We start from the raw sequence: 15,964 nt of genomic DNA, 5'->3' as shown, positions 1-15,964 counted from the left end.
GGGAGAAACTGGGGGAAAGCAGCTGAAATGGGTGAGAAGGAAGAGAATATTCACAGCGGGTGAATACAAGCAGAAGGAGCACTGAGCAGAGAGCTGGGCCAGAAGTTGATCCTAAGAATGAAAGTATATAGGGAGATTCTAAATGTTTAGGAAATCTCCAACCAAACTCAGCCCTCATCAGCACCAAAGTTGTGGCAAATTTCATCACCCCTTCCAACTGTTTCTTTACCCACAAAAACTGGAAACATTTAAAAAAAAACTGGAAATATTTAATGCCAAGGACTCAAGTCAGTCAGTGAAACAGTAAGCTATTATTATTATTACTATCAAATCTAATTCCTCATTAAGTAGCTTAGCAAATAAAATGGGTACCAAATAAAATGCCTTGGGTAGCATTATCAATATTCATAAAGGAATAATAAGCTTTTGATCACTAACTATAACTCTCTTATCAAATAATTACAAAGTTGAATGTGACATTATACCAAAAATGACAAATAAAGCAAATGTCGTGTTCCCACTGTAACCCTGAGAGTCAGCTGGCCTCAGAGCAGCTTAAACAAATAGCTGTTGACTAGTAAACCACCAGGCAGGACATCTCCTGCCAACATCATGGAACCTGCTGTTAGCCTGACGTGCCAGCAGGTCTTCAACACCTGGAACAATGGAACACATCACTTTTATTTCTTTGCTCTGCTACTCTTTTTTTCCCTGTCAATAACCCAGAGTGTTGGAAGCGTGGTGTGAGTGGTCGTGGAGATGGTGACTAATGGGAGTGGCTCCATAAGGCATATCACCAGGTTACAGAGAGAGTACCACACTAGGAGTCGGGAGTTTCAGGTACACTGGTCACTCAGTACCTGGTGGGGATGGGGGCTGGAGGGTGGGGATTAGTTCCAGGACCTTCTAAGATACAAAAATCCAAGAAGATACAGTATTTGTATACAATCTATATACATCCTTTCATACACTTTATATCTCTAGATTAATTATAAAACCTAATACGATGTAAACAGTTGTAAGTACAATGTAAACAATTGTGTGTGTGCTTAGTCACTCAGCTGTATCTGACTCTTTGCGACCCATTGGACTGTAGCCTCCCAGGCTCTCCTGTCCATGGGATTTTCCAGGCAAGAACACTGGAGAGGGTTGCCATTTCCTTCTCCAGGGGATCTTCCCCACTCAGGGATCAAACCTGGGTCTCCTACATTGCAAGCAAATTCTTTACCAACTGAGACACCAGGGAAGCCCAAATACAGTTGTGAGTATGCCGCAAATTCAAGTTTTCCTTGTTGGGACTTTCTGGGATTTTTTTTTTTTCCAAATATCTAGACCCACAGTTGGTTGAATCCAGACTCACAACCCACAGATATGAGGGATGACTGTCCTAATTCCACCTCTACTTTAACTAGCAATGACAAAAGGCAAAACACTTGACCCTAAAGAAACTCAGCCTCTGGTTTCCATAAAAAATAAAAGCACTGCACTTTCCAACAAACTGCCTCAAAGTCCACTTGGTAATAAAGGTGATGTACCCCAATCCTCTGCAGTAGTTCATAAGCTTTGTGAGAAGAGGAAACACTACTGGCTTCACTTTTGACTCCCTAGAGGTTGGCAGAGGGCCTTGCACAGCGGCTGGCACTTACTATGTAAATATGTGTTGAATGAACTGAGTCTGTAAACTTATGCTAACATTTGAGATTAAAACAGTTCTCAAACATTCTTGCTAGGTGAATGATTTTGGCCATGTCACCTTGCTTGGGACCTCCTTTTAGCACTCGTGAAATGAGGGCTTCTGACTATGAAGGGTTATGGGCTGTTCTTTTGCAAATATATAAAGACAATGAAAGTGTATCTGGTAAATGATGAATGGAAGTTGAAATAAAGTTTCTTTATTACCCTGAAAATCTCATTCCTACAGTGAAACAAACTTCAAAAGCACTTTACAAATGTCGATTTATTTATATCTCACATTACCTTACAGACAAGTAAATAATCACATCCTTTTTGTAAGCGAAAAAATTTAGGCTCACAAAGATTCAGTAAAGCCCCGCAAGTTGACTCAGCTTGAAGCAATGTAGCCAGGAGGCAGAAAATTTAAATGACAATTTTTCCACAAACTGATCTGCAGATCCAGTGTAATCCCAGTCATGTCAACTGGCTTTTATTTTGTGTGGAAATAAACAGGCGGACTCTAAAATTTATATGAAAACGCAAAAGGACCTTAAGAGCCAGAACCACCTGCAGATAAAAACAAGACTGAAGGACTGACACTGTTTTCGAAAGTTATTAAGCTGTAACTGTGACATTGGCACAAAACTGACCAATGGAAGAGAAGAAAGGAAATTAATCCACACTTATACGGCCAACTGACTTCAACAAAGTTGAAAGGTAATTCAATATACAATGCTGGAATAATTAGATAATTATATAAAAGGAAGGAAGGAAGGAAAAACTTTGATCCATACTTCACACTACTTACAAAAATTAATTCAAAGTAGATCAGACATTTACATAAAGCTATTTACTTCTCCAAGCCAGGCTTCAGCAATACATGAACTGTGAACTTCCAGATGTTCAAGCTGGTTTTAGAAAAGGCAGAGGAACCAGAGGAACTGCCAACATCCACTGGATCATGGAAAAAGCAAGAGAGTTCCAGAAAAACATCTATTTCTGCTTTCTTGACTATGCCAAAGCCTTTGACTGTGTGGATCACAATCAACTGTGCAAAATTCTGAATGAGATGGGAATACCAGACCACCCGACCTGCCTCTTGAGAAACCTATATGCAGGTCAGGAAGCAACAGTTAGACCTGGACATGGAACAACAGACTGGTTCCAAATAGGAAAAGGAGTACGTCAAGGCTGTATACTGTCACCCTGCTTATTTAACTTCTATGCAGAGTACATCATGAGAAATGCTGGGCTGGAAGAAGCACAAGCTGGAATCAAGATTTCCAGGAGAAATATCAATAACCTCAGATATGCAGATGACACCACCCTTATGGCAGAAAGTGAAGAGGAACTAAAAAGCCTCTTGATAAAAGTGAAAGAGGAGAGCGAAAAAGTTGGCTTAAAGCTCAACATTCAGAAAACGAAGATCATGGCATCTGGTGCCATCACTTCATGGGAAATAGATGGAGAAATAATGGAAACAGTGTCAGACTTTATTTTCTGGGGCTCCAACATCACTGCAGATGGTGATTGCAGCCATGAAATTAAAAGACGTTTACTCCTTGGAAGGAAAGTTATGACCAACCTAGATAGCATATTAAAAAGCATAGACATTACTTTGTCAACAAAGGTCTGTCTAGTCAAGGCTATGGTTTTTCCAGTGGTCATGTATTGATGTGAGAGTTGGACTGTGAAGAAAGCTGAGCGCAGAAGAATTGATGCTTTTCAACTGTGGTGTTGGTGAAGACTCTTCAGAGTCCCTTGGACTGCAAGGAGATCCAAACAGTCCTATAGGAGATCAGTCCTGGGTGTTCTTTGGAAGGAATGATGCTAAAGCTGAAACTCCAATATTTTGGCCACCTCATGCGAAGAGTTGACTCAATGGAAAAGACATTGATGCTGGGAGGGATTGGAGGCAGGAGGAGAAGGGGACGACAGAGGATGAGATGGATGGATGGCATCACCGACTCGATGGACATGAGTTTGGGTGAAATCATGTTCGCCCAATGTTGGGTAATGGACAGGGAAGCCTGGTGTGCTGCAATTCATGGGGTCGCAAAGAGTCGAACATGACTGAGCGACTGAACTGAACTGAACTGATACAATTCCATAAACTCTTCGTGACCTAAGGTTAGGCAAAGACTTAAATATGACAACAAAGAAGTAGGATTCATAAAAGAAAAACTGATAAATAAAACCACTTCAAAATTAAAATGTTCTGCTTTTCAAAAGACACTGTTAAGAGAAAGAGAAAACAGCTATAGACTGGGAAAAGATATCTGCAAGAGAGATTGTGTGCTCAGTCATGTCCAGCTCTTTGCAACCCCATGGACTATAGCCCAGGAGGTTCCTCTGTCCATGGAATTTTCCAGGCAAGAATACTAGAATGGGTTTCCATTTCCTACTCCAGAGGATCTTCCCAACCCAGGGATCGAACCCATGACTCTTGCGTCTCCTGTATTGGCAGGCAGATTCTTTACCACTAGCACCACCTGGGAAGACCTGATATTTGCAAATCACATGTCAAATAAGGGTCTTGCATCCACAATCTATTAAGAATTCCCAACATTCAATAAGAAAACAATCGATGTAATCAAAATACATGGGCAAAGCTTTATTTGAACAGACATCTCACTGAAGGCAGTAGTATTCTCGCGGTAAACTGGCATACGAAGACACGCTCACCATCTTCGTTATTAGGGAGTTAAAGTGAAAGTTCCTCAGTTATGTCCGACTCTTTGTGACCTATGGACTATATAGTCCATGGAATTCTCCAGGCCAGAATCTGGAGGGGGTAGCCTTTCTCTTCTCCAGGAGATCTACCCAACCCAGGGATCGAAACCAGGTCTCGTATTAGGCAGATTCTTATCAGCCGAGCCACAAGGCAAGTCCAAGAATACTGGTGTGGGTAGCCTATCCCCTCTCCAGTGGATCTTCCCAACGCAGGAATTGAACCAGGGTCTCCTGCATTGCAGGCGGATTCTTCACCAACTGAGCTATCAGGGAAGTTATTAGGGAAAGGCAAATCAAAACCGCGATAAGAGACTATGACACACCTTCTAGCATAGCTAAAAAAATAAAAACTGAACATACCAAGTCTCAGAGAAGATGTATTGAAACTGGGCCTCTCATACACTGCTGGTGGGAATGTGTACAATCATTCTGGAAAAGAGTCTGGCAGTTTCTTAAAAAGTTAAATACACGTGCACCCTATGACAGTCATTTCAATCCCAGGTATCTGCCCCAAAGAAATGACAGCATATGTCCACACAAAGACTGTACACAATGTTCATGGCAGCTTTCTCTGTAATAGCTCCAAACTGAAAACAACTCAAATGTTGCAAAGGACAAACTGGGCTACATCCATACAATGGAAAACTACTCAGCAACAAAACAAACTACTGATGTATGCAACAATATGGGTGAATGTCAAAAAAATTATGCTGCGTAAAAAGAAGCCAGACAAAATGTACATATGATATGTATACATATACATATATGTGGATATATGGATATATGTATGTATTGAATTCTATTTACATAAAATTCTGGAAAATACACATTCATCTATAGTGCCAGAAAGCAGATCAGTGATTACTGTGCTCAGTTGTGTCTGACTCTTTGCGACCCTATGGACTGCAGCCTGCCAGGCTCCTCTGTCCATGGGATTGCCCCAGCACGATTACTGGAATGGCCTGCCATTTCCTCATCCGGGGGATCTTCTGACCCAGGGATCGAACCCATGTCTCCTACCTCTCCTGGATTGGGAGGTGGATCCTTTAACCACTGAGCCACCAGGGAAGCCCAATCAGTGATTATCAAAAGGTAAAAGGGGAACACAAAAGGGCAGGAGCAAACTTCTAGTGGCGACGGGTTTGTTCGCTATCTTTATTGCAGTGATCAATTCATGGGCGTATGCGTATGCCAAACTGCACAGTGTAATAAGCATGGTCACTTTGGTGTATGTCCATAGGTCATGGGGACTCCTGAAGAGTACACAGGAGCCGTGGTCAGGGAGAGAGAACTGAAGTGCTTCTCGACACTGGGGACTGAAAAGGCAGGAAGAAAACCATTCAAGATGATGGCTCCAAAGAAGTCTCTAAACTAATGAAAGCAAGCAGCAGTTTAGAATGCAACAAAGGATAACGCATTAAATCGATCACAACTCCCATCCCTCTTACATCTAGTCCCCTAAAAAGTGAGTCAGATGACCAGTGTCAGCTTCTCCACTCCACCACAGGCCCCTTGAGGTTCACACTGATTCCTGTACCTGCTGCTAAGTCACTTCAGTTGTGTCCAACTCTGCGAGTCTATGGACTGTCCGCAGGTTCTCCAGGCAAGAATACTGGAGTAGGTTGCCATTTCCTTCTACAGAAGACTCCTGTACCTAGCATTAAAACTGCAAACAAGCATATGGAAAGCCTCAAGTGACATAGAGTTCTGTGCCTAAAAGGATGGAAGCCTTTTAAAAATCTTGAATCTAAACAGTTCTTGGGCTTCCCTGGTGGTTCAGTAGTGAAGAATCGCCTGCCAATACGGGAGATACAGGTTCAGTCCCTGGGCTGGGAAGATCCCCTGGAGAAGAGAATGGCTACCCACTCCAGTATTCTTGCCTGGGAAATCCCATGCACAGAGGAGCCTGGTGGGCTACAGTTCATAGGGTTGCAAAGAGTTGGAACCGACTTGGTGACTAAACAATAACAAACAGCTCTTACTTGAAAGAATAGTAGTTTATATTCCTGATTTCAGCATTTTCTCTCAGTCTCTTCACTGTTTCCAGTGCTAAGTCTCTCCAGTAATGTCCAGCTCTTTGCAACCCCATGGACTGTAGCTGCCATGCTCCTTTCTCCATAGATTTTTCAGGCAAGAATACTGGAGTGGGTTTCCATTTCCTTCTCCAGGGGATCTTCCCTACCCAGGGATCGAACGTGGGTCTCCTGCATTGCAGGCAGATTCTTTACCAACTGAACCACCACTGAAGCCCTTTCTTATTCTCAGCTATTAAATGGGAAATATTGCTAACCCACACAGTTAGGGAGCAAATAAAGTTAAGATGCAAAATTACTGTTTTCTCTAAAGCACTCTAAAAGCATCAGCGGTCATGACTACTGCTGCTTTGTTGTTGATCAGCTGCTGAATCGTGTCCGACTCTTTGTGACCCCACAGGCTGCAGCACACCAGGTTTTCCTGTCCTTCACTATCTCCTGGAATTTGCTCAAGTTCATGTCCACTGAGTTGGTGATGCTATCTAACCATCTCATCCTCTGCCGCTCTCTTGTCCTTTTGCCTTTGTTCTTTCCCAGCATCAGGGTCTTTTCCAATGAGTTGGCTCTTCACATCAAGTGGCCAAAGTATTGCTACTACCACTACTGAGTTAGGAACTATGATAATGCAGTACAAAACCAATTTGTGTCATTTTAATTCAACTGAATATTCACTGAGTTTGATGATTCCACCGCTGGCCTCCTGATCATCTGACATTACACTCTCTAAAATGACATTCCAACAGTATCCCAGTCAGAGCTGAGTTCTAGTTCCAGCTCTGCACCTGTTTGAGGTCATTTTGGGTAATAACACACACAGTCTAAGGCAAGTTTATTATTTAAAAATACACACACATGCACATATATACACATATGTATGAACTAAATTTTTTCTAAGATCTCTTGAAGCTCCGCAGCTCTCAGACCGTACTTTACTGGGAAAATTTAAAGCATCAAACACTGATTTCCCCCTTCTGTTTTTGAAAATGTTTCTGTTTCTAACCTCGATTCCTTCTTTCCTTTCCCCGAATACCCCAATTATCTGTATTCTCCACACTACATCTGCTTTTTTTTTCCTAGGAATGGCCCACCCTCGTCAGCATCTTCACTCCCACTTGACTTCTTTATATAAATACTTGTCTTTCCTTGTTTGAAAAAGGAAATTTTTACTCAATCCTCCAGTCCTTTCTAGCTGCTATTCTGTGCTTTCACTGGTACTTTCTACAATTACTACCAATTTTTACCTCTCACATTCCTCGGCCTAAACCTCAGCTTCTATGAAGGTCTTTGGCTAAATCCCATGTTCTCCACCTCTTCCTCATTTCTAAATACTAATGACAATATCTTCTAAGCAATCCCTCCTCCTCTAGCTCTCAACAGCTCTCTATTTTGGCGTCTTCCTTACATCTCCAGCCTACTGTAAACATGCCCCATAAAATAAAGTAAAAATAAAAATTAAAAAATAAATAAATAAAAGCAAAAAAAAAAGGTCTCTATTGTTGTTCAGTCACTAAGTCCTGTCCAACTCTTTGCAACCTCCACAGACGCCAGGTTTCCCTGTCCTTCACTATCTCCTGCTCAAACCCATGTCCCTTGAGTCGGTGATACCACCGAACCATCTTGTCCCCTGTTGTCCCTCCCTCAGCCTTTCCCAGCATCAGGGTCTTTTCCAATGAATCGGCTCATGACATCAGGTGGCTAAATTACTGGAGCTTTGGCATCAGTCCTCCAGACTTCAGTCCCATTCCCACCACCACCTGGAGCCACTTCCCTAGAGAATGCCGTACCTGCCCCACTCAACTTACCCATCTCCCCTCAACTCACCCATCTCCCGCATCACCTGCAAAAACCCTGCTAAACTGCCCAATCATTTTTGCTTTTTTCTTAAGTCTCTTAAGTTGTGGACCAAAATGTGTCTCCAGCGGGCTCTTTTATTAGTCTTACCCTTGTCTAGGGTCTCATCACCATCATCTAAAACATGCTTCCTGTCTCTCAACCCCTACTCGTCCACTCTTCCTAGACTTAGGATGTGCCCTCATTATTTCATACGTATAGCATTTGCAATACACGCCTATTTGGTTTCTCTGTGGCAGTTCTCTCCCCCTTTCAACACTTTCTCCAGACTGCTGCTAGAATGACAGGCTAATGCCTCTGCAAAAACTTCTCAGTGGCTTCCAGGAGTCCACAGAAGAAAGCTTAACCTCCCTCGCAAGACCCTTAAACTCCCAACCACTGCTTGCAAACTATAGGTTATACTCCAGGACTATCAAACTAAGCTCAGTTCACTGTGCCTAGAATGCTGATTTAAGAAACAGTTTCACGTGCCCTTTGCCTAGAATGCCTTTCCCTGACACCTGTCTACCTAGCAAGTCCCCAGGCATCTTTTAATTCGAAACTCAACCCTAATCTCCTCTTTCAAAGCCTTTCCTGTTGTCTCCATATAGTGTCCAGCTATGCCCTCTTCGCTAAGAGCAAAGTAAAGAAGCCTCGTTCAGACATCTATTAACTTTAATTATGTGTGTCTCCTGAGGGGGGGTTCCTTGAGGGAGTGGTCTTGCTATCTCTTAAGCATTATTCCAGCATTCAGCAACAGGGAACATTTTCACTTGCTAATGCCCTGGAGCACAGAGGTTTCTCTCAGAATAAGTCTCCAGGTCCTGAAGGAAGAGAAGGTCATGTTAATAACACCACTGTAAAAAGACTACAAAATGGCATGGGAGTGTACAATAACAGCAGAATAGAACACACTTCCTGTACTTCTTTCATTAATTTCGTTAAGGGTTTTCGCCTTTACTGTAACTTGACTAGAGAAGGCACTTAGAAGAGTTTAAATGAACCAAATATTAACCAGCCTCTGATGTGCAGGCTGACTTTATAATGGCCCTTGACCTGGAAATACAGGTGCATTCAAATATACACCCTGATAAGAAAGGAGGAAGAGAGGATAGAGTTCAATGACTCAGAGCCTGCCAAGTCAAAAGTTCCTTGCGATAAACTCTAAAAGGATGCAATATTTTAGACATGGTTTGAAAAATGCTCATCCTTGATGATTTAGAAATCTTAACACAACTGGTTACACATGGCACCATCTACTCATAGAAAAGAGAATCCAGCTAGCTATGTATTAATGAAAACTAACAGAAACATAGAACATATATTGTGTGTATTGTGATCATACATATTCACATGTTTGTAAATTTATGGATAAATTAAGGTTGACAATAAAATGCAACAGTGCAGCACTTTTAAATAAATATGCAGCATTAACCCACTCACAGTTAGCTAGAGACAACAGTTCTGATGGCTCCAATCAAACTAGAGAAGTAGTTTTCGTTTTAAATGTAGTATTAGGGCATTAAGAAACTAATTACTTCAAAAGTTATTTTATGGATGGCTTCCTGAACATGTTTTTTCTTTTTAAAAGTTTGTTCTTTTCTCCCAGTTAAGGAAGTGATCATGGGGAAGCTGGTATTTCCTTGGTTCTAAACTATACCAGTGCTAAAACAAAACAAACCCCAACCTAATTAATTCTATTTTTGGTCTGGTTTCCAAGGCAATTTTCACAAAAACTATTCTCAGCCCACTGTTTTCAGCTTTGTAACATCAACCTTCAGTAGCCAGAAACTGTTACACTTTGTGTAATCTTGACACAAGTTCTATCATAGATCACTTTATTCCACCTGCCTCTCAAGGGTCAAGGGAAAAAAAAGGATCTGTCTTCCCATTGATTTTCAAGTTTCTTTCCTAAAATCACTGTTGTGGGATGTGTTCCCACCTAAGTTTTATAACTTTGGTTACCTCAAGTTCATCAGCATCAAGTTTCTGTGGAACCCTCCCCAAACTGGAACTGTGAGTCTCAGTTGTGTCCAACTCTTTGCCACCCTATGGACGCATGTGGCCTCTATCCATGGAATTCTTCAGGCAAGAATACTGGAGTGAGTGACCATTCCCTTCTCCAGGGGATCTTCCCAACTCAGGGACTGAACCTGGGTCCCCTGCATTGCAGGCAGATTCTTTACCATCTGAGCCACCAGGGAAACCCTTCTCAGCAACTGTACAAACAAGAAAAAAGGGAATCGGGAACAGCTTCTAGTTCCAAGAGGCCACTGACCCGACCTTGAGCAATCGACTTCACTTCTGTAATACAAACTACAGTACCTGCTTTCAAAAAAGAATGCTTCCAGAATTACCTTCCGTGCTTTGAGTTTCTAAGATAAAATGGAATTTAATACAAGATTTTATAAAACAATCTTATTGCCCGGCCCAATTTCCTAAACGGTCAAGGATAAAAAAATATTTGTAAAACTGGACTCTTCCCCCCCCCCCCCCCGCCGCCGAAATTTCTACTTGCACCACTGTATTTCCAAATAAGCTTAAGTCTGTCTCTTTCCAACTTTTTAAAAAGCATACTAGCATTATATCTACTTATTCTTCAAGGTGAAGTGAAGGCAATCTGTAGAGATGGAAATTTTAAAAGTCCTTATGAATTCACGTTCTCAGGTCAGATGAAGTCCACTGGTAGAAGTGCATTGTCTGCCGCGGACTCAAAAGAAGCTGGAGGGTCACAATGTGGTCAAGTGTAGGAAACTCTCAAACCTCTGAAATCTATTATTCTGACAAAGGACAGAAGAAACGAAAGTGCTGATGGGGGAGCGCGAGAAGCCAAGCGTCAAGGTCCGATGACAGGTTAGAAGGGAAGGTGCGTGTCTTAAGTTTAATCCTAACTCTCCCGAGAAGAGGTGAGGCGCGGCTACTAGAGACGCTGCGAACTCTTAGGGTGGGAGGGACCATCCCGGTTCTAGCGTCGGCCCCAGACCCCGGGGAGGAGGGACTGGAATTGCAGAAAGTAAACTGGAGTCAAGTTGAATCCTGCAGCCGTCCCGGGAGCGGCCGCGGTCAGCCGGAGAAGCGCACCGTCGCTGGGGTCCGGCTCCCACTGAATTTAGCCGGGCGGGAGCGCGACGCGGCCAGCAGCTTCACTGGACATTCCGCGGGGCCCCACCCTCGCTCCCTCCCTCCCAGGTGTCCCGGCCCCATCGGGACGCAGCCCGGGACGCGGGGGCTCTCCACTTACCTTGTCACTGGTGCTCTCGGTTTCGTGGTCGCCGCCGGCCGCCTCTCCCTCGCGGGGTGGCGCCGCCGCCTCTCCCCCGGGGCCCGGGCCGCCGCCTCCCCGGTGCCTGAGTTCCCACATCTCCGGCTCCAGCGCCCCCGAAATCCGAGCTTGCGCGCGAGGTCTCGAAGTCCCGCCGAGCCGCGGCCACTCACACGCCTCACCGCGCCCGCCCCCCTGCACCCCACCTGAAGGCGCCGCTGCCGCCGCCGCCGCGCCGAGTCACCCCCAAAACGGCATCAACGAGCGAGCGCTCGTGGCCGCCTCCAGCGAGCGCGGCGCCGGGGGCCGGCTCGGGGAGCCCGGCCCGAGCGGAGGAGGCGGGGGCGCGGCGGAGGGCGGCCGCTGGTTGCCAGGTGCGCGTCCCCACGCGGAGGCCCAGGTGGGCGGAGGGAACAGGACCGGGAGGGCAGGAGCAAGCCTGACCCGCTTCGGCGCTCCGCCGGGGAGCCAGCCGCCCGGGCCCTGCCACTCCCCGCCCCGCCCCCCGGCCTCGGCAGTCAGCCGCTCCCGGCCCCCTCCACCTTTCTCCCGGTTCCTGCCTCCTGCAGCCAGGTCACGCGCCGCAGGCCCCACCCCGCCCCGCCCCTCTGCGCTGCACTGCGGTTCCCACAGCCCCGCCTCCCTCGCCGGGTGACGTCATGGGTCCCGACCCGAGGCTCCGCCCCGGCCTCCTGCGAGCGCGCAGGTGGTGTGGCTCCGAGGCAAGGTGCGGGCTGGAGCGCGCGGGAGGAGCAAGGAGGTGGAGGAGGGCCGAGCTGCTCGCTCGAAAGTGAGGGCTGAGAACTTGTGGACTCGCCCCGGAGCCACTGGGGGCCGGAAGAACTCCTCGAAGGCCGCCAGGTCAGTATTGACCGCGCTCGGCCCCTACCCCTTCTCAGGGCTCTCCGGCCGCGGCAGCTTGACACACCTCGGCGTTCAAACCTCAGAGGTTAAGGAGGCGTCCAGAAGCAGAAACCTGTCGGGCAGGATGAACCCGACGGCTTGGAGGCATTCTGCCCGATCTCACCACCTGCAAAAATGGGAGCTGCGTCGGCCTCACTGGGCGTCCTGGGATGAACTGCTTCTCCAAGGAATTCGAAGATTGAAATCTCTCCAAAAACCACTGCCTAGGGTCTGGAGAGAGAACCAGGACTCTGAGATGCCACCAGGTGCGGTTGCCAACCAGCTAATCTCTAAGCAGTCATGGACCTTGAGCTGCTAAAGTTGGAACAGGAAGGGCACAGGATCCGCTTTAATTCCCTTCCAAATCCTGTTAGAAGGTGATTAGTTTTCTTGACACGTATGTACCACCTGGTCATTACTGACAAGCTGACACATGGGACGAGGGGTAGGGAGGAGACAGGCCATCACACAAACAGGACAGCATTTAGTAGAACACACTTATAGAAATAAATCAACAATATAAAATCTCTCAAGGTCATTACTGACCCATTGAAAACAAGTAATGTGGTTCTGAAAACTGAATAACAAGCAGAAATAAAAAGTCAAAAGTAGGACGCACTGAAAACCAGGGCACAAAGACATTACTTTCCATCATCAAACAGATCTTTAAAGCTCTGAGTTCAGATCAGGTCATCATATTTTCAAAGGGATAGAGAGGAAAATCAGTCTTCCGGGAAGAGCAAAAATAACAAAAGATATGAGAAAATAAGTCCTTTGAGTCACAGTCATGGTGTGGTTATCATTAAGGAACGGACGACTATAGGGTGACTAGTTTAATCCATTGTTCTTCGTTTCTTTGGAGAACCAGAGATGCAGCACTGCCTGATTCTCAGGAACATGAGGTTGAAGAGACTGATGAAGGCAGTGATGGAGTCTCCCATCTGAGGTCTTGTTAAGAAGCGTGAGTTCTAGCTCCACCAATGCAGCTAATTCGGTGTGGCCTTTGATAAGTCATTAAGCCTCAGTGTCCCCAGCTATAAAGTGGATAGTTGGGAGGATGGCCTTTGTGGTCCTTTCCAGCTTACAAATGATTCTATGACTAAAGCCTCTCTGCGTCAGATGCCAGTCCTTCCTTGCTCCCGTGGCTCAAGAATAGGGGAGCTGATATGGCACCCAAATGGTTTCCTCCTTCCCCTAATCAACCCAAGAGCAATTAAAAATATTTATTTTTGGCTGTGCTGGGTCTTCCTTGCTATGCACGGGCCTTCTCTAGTTGCGGTGAGCAGAAGCTACTCTGTAGTTGCGGAGAACTGGCTTCTCATTGCAGTGGCTTCTTTTGTTTCAGCTTGTGGCTTCTAGAGCACAAGCTTAGCAGCTGCGGTGCTCAGGTGTAGTTGCCCTGCAGCACGCGGAATCTTTTCAGACCAGGGATCAAACCTATGTCCTCTGCATTGGCAGGTGCATTCTTAACCACTGGACCACCAGGGAAGTCCCTACAAGAGCTCCTTTGACTTTGTTCTGCCTTTGCTGCTGGAGAGGGGAAAAAAAAAAAAATGATGAGAAAGATGATGAGAAAGGTAGTGAGAACAGTGGCAGGAGGGAACAATAGCGGGCAGGAGCGCGTGCCAGAAGAAACAGTAGTCCCAGACCAGGAAATGTGGGCCCAGGTATTTAGCCTGCCAAAGGAAATGGCAACCCACTCCAGCGTTCTTGCCTGCAAAACCCCATGGACAGAGGAGCCTGGTGGGCTACAGTCCATGGGGTCGCAAAGAGCTGGGCATGACAACAATTGAGCACAGAGTGGTTTACTACTTTATCTCGCCCGTCCTTAAATTCTACTTCCTGTGTTTCAGCACAGATGGTCATTTCTTTCTGTCTTCAGTATACTTATTGCTGCTCATTGAGAGCTTGCACTGAACCGAGACAGCAAGAACGACTTTCTCTTCATCCTCACTGTCCAGTCCCTTGCAACAGTGCTGGCCCCGACCCTCATGCAGCCAACACTTTGGTGGAAGAAGTGAGTGAAGAAATGAATGAACGGCAGAGGTGCAGCATAACCAGGGAAAGATATATAGTATTTGCATTTTTAAAATAAAAAGTCTATATTAGCCTTAGAAAGGTATTCACGTGTCTTTGTTTTTCATTTGATATGAAAAAGATTGATTTTAAGATGTATTAAAAGGGGGTTATAGTAATGACTAGTACATTTTATTATTTTAGGTGTATTATGCTATAGTCCAGAGAAGGCAATGACACCCCACTCCAGCACTCTTGAGTGGGGTGCCATTGCCTTCTCTGGACTATAGCATAATACACCAACCACACTGGCCTTACTGAGCCCTGTGGTGTCAGACTTCCTTGATGTCTTTTCTTTTTCATTTTTATCTTTTGTTTTCCTTCATTCAAGGAGCTTACCTTCTCAAAGTTTATTACACTTAATGTTCTGTGGTACAAATTCTGGCATGTAAATGTTTCTAAGGTCTCACCTGTTAGTTTTACAAGAGTTTAATCTGCTAAAGGGCATTATGTAAACTCAGCACATAGCCTAATCACAGGAGACACTCGGCTAATGTTTCTTGGTTGATTTACAGATTTTCTAGTATGTTGAAATGATTTATAACTCTGAGTGAGGCATTTGCTAGAGGGGGAAGAAAGAGTGCTAACTATTTATATGATTTTTATGAGATTTTTTACCTTCTCCTTTGCCCAAAGATGAAGGGATCCCTTATCACCCTCTTCCCTGAGTACCCACAATGTTCCCAGACTGGTAAACATTCCCCTCTTGTGTGGGAATTTGAGCTGCTTTCCACATCAGAGGCACAGAGGCGCCCAACTGGAATGTCCCCGGCTTGCCAGTGTAAGAAGAAATCTTCCTCAGCCAAGGTTTCTGGTTGCTTGGACACCCACACTATAGCTTTTGTCACTTGATCTGTCTGTCTTTCTCTGTCGCCCTCTGTCAATTCAGTCCATAAATCAGAGGTAGAAATTTATTTGTAGCTTTTTAGTTTTGTATTGGAGTATAGCCAGTTAACCATGCTGCACCAGTTTCAGATGCACAGCAAAGCGACTCAGCCATACTTATGGATGTATTAATAATCTGTCAGTGAAGTGTTAGTTGATTGGTTGTGTCCAACTCTTTGCAACCCCATGGACTGTGGCCTGCCAGGCTCCTCTGTCCATGAGATTTCCCAGGCAAGGATACTGGAGTGGGTTGCCATTCCCTTCTCCAGGGAATCTTCCTAACCCAAGGATTGAACCCAGGTCTCCAGCATTGCAGGCAGATTCTTTACCATCTGAGCCACCAGTGAAAGTGTAAGTCACTCAGTCATGTCTGACTCCTTGCGGCCCCATGGACTGTATCAGTCAGTTGAGTTCAGTCACTCAGTCATGTCTGACTCTTTGCGACCCCATGAATCGCAGCACACCAGGCCTCCCTGTCCATCACCATCTCCCGGAGTTCACTCAGACTCGCGTCCATCGAGTCAGTGATGCCATCCAGCCATCTCATCCTCGGTCGTCCCCTTCTCCT

General features: G+C 45.4%; 1 protein-coding gene across 2 annotated transcripts in view; it reads right to left on the bottom strand.

Moving 5' to 3' along the window:
• The window catches only part of CDS1 (CDP-diacylglycerol synthase 1), a 76,454-nt gene extending 64,428 nt beyond the window's left edge, over positions 1–12,026 (bottom strand). Inside the window, exon 1 of one of the 2 annotated variants that reach the window (XM_018049683.1) lies at positions 11,512–12,026. In XM_018049683.1, coding sequence (XP_017905172.1) covers positions 11,512–11,631 — 120 coding nt within the window. In that variant the 5' untranslated portion in view covers positions 11,632–12,026. The remainder of the gene's footprint in view (positions 1–11,511) is intronic. The other variant, XM_018049682.1, reaches the window with a different exon arrangement.

This window comes from Capra hircus, chromosome 6, assembly GCF_001704415.2.
Source record: "Capra hircus breed San Clemente chromosome 6, ASM170441v1, whole genome shotgun sequence".
In the NCBI taxonomy this organism is placed as follows: Eukaryota; Metazoa; Chordata; class Mammalia; order Artiodactyla; family Bovidae; genus Capra; species Capra hircus.
The sequence above is the reverse complement of the archived record's forward strand: the minus strand, read 5'-3'. Positions and strand labels throughout refer to the sequence as shown.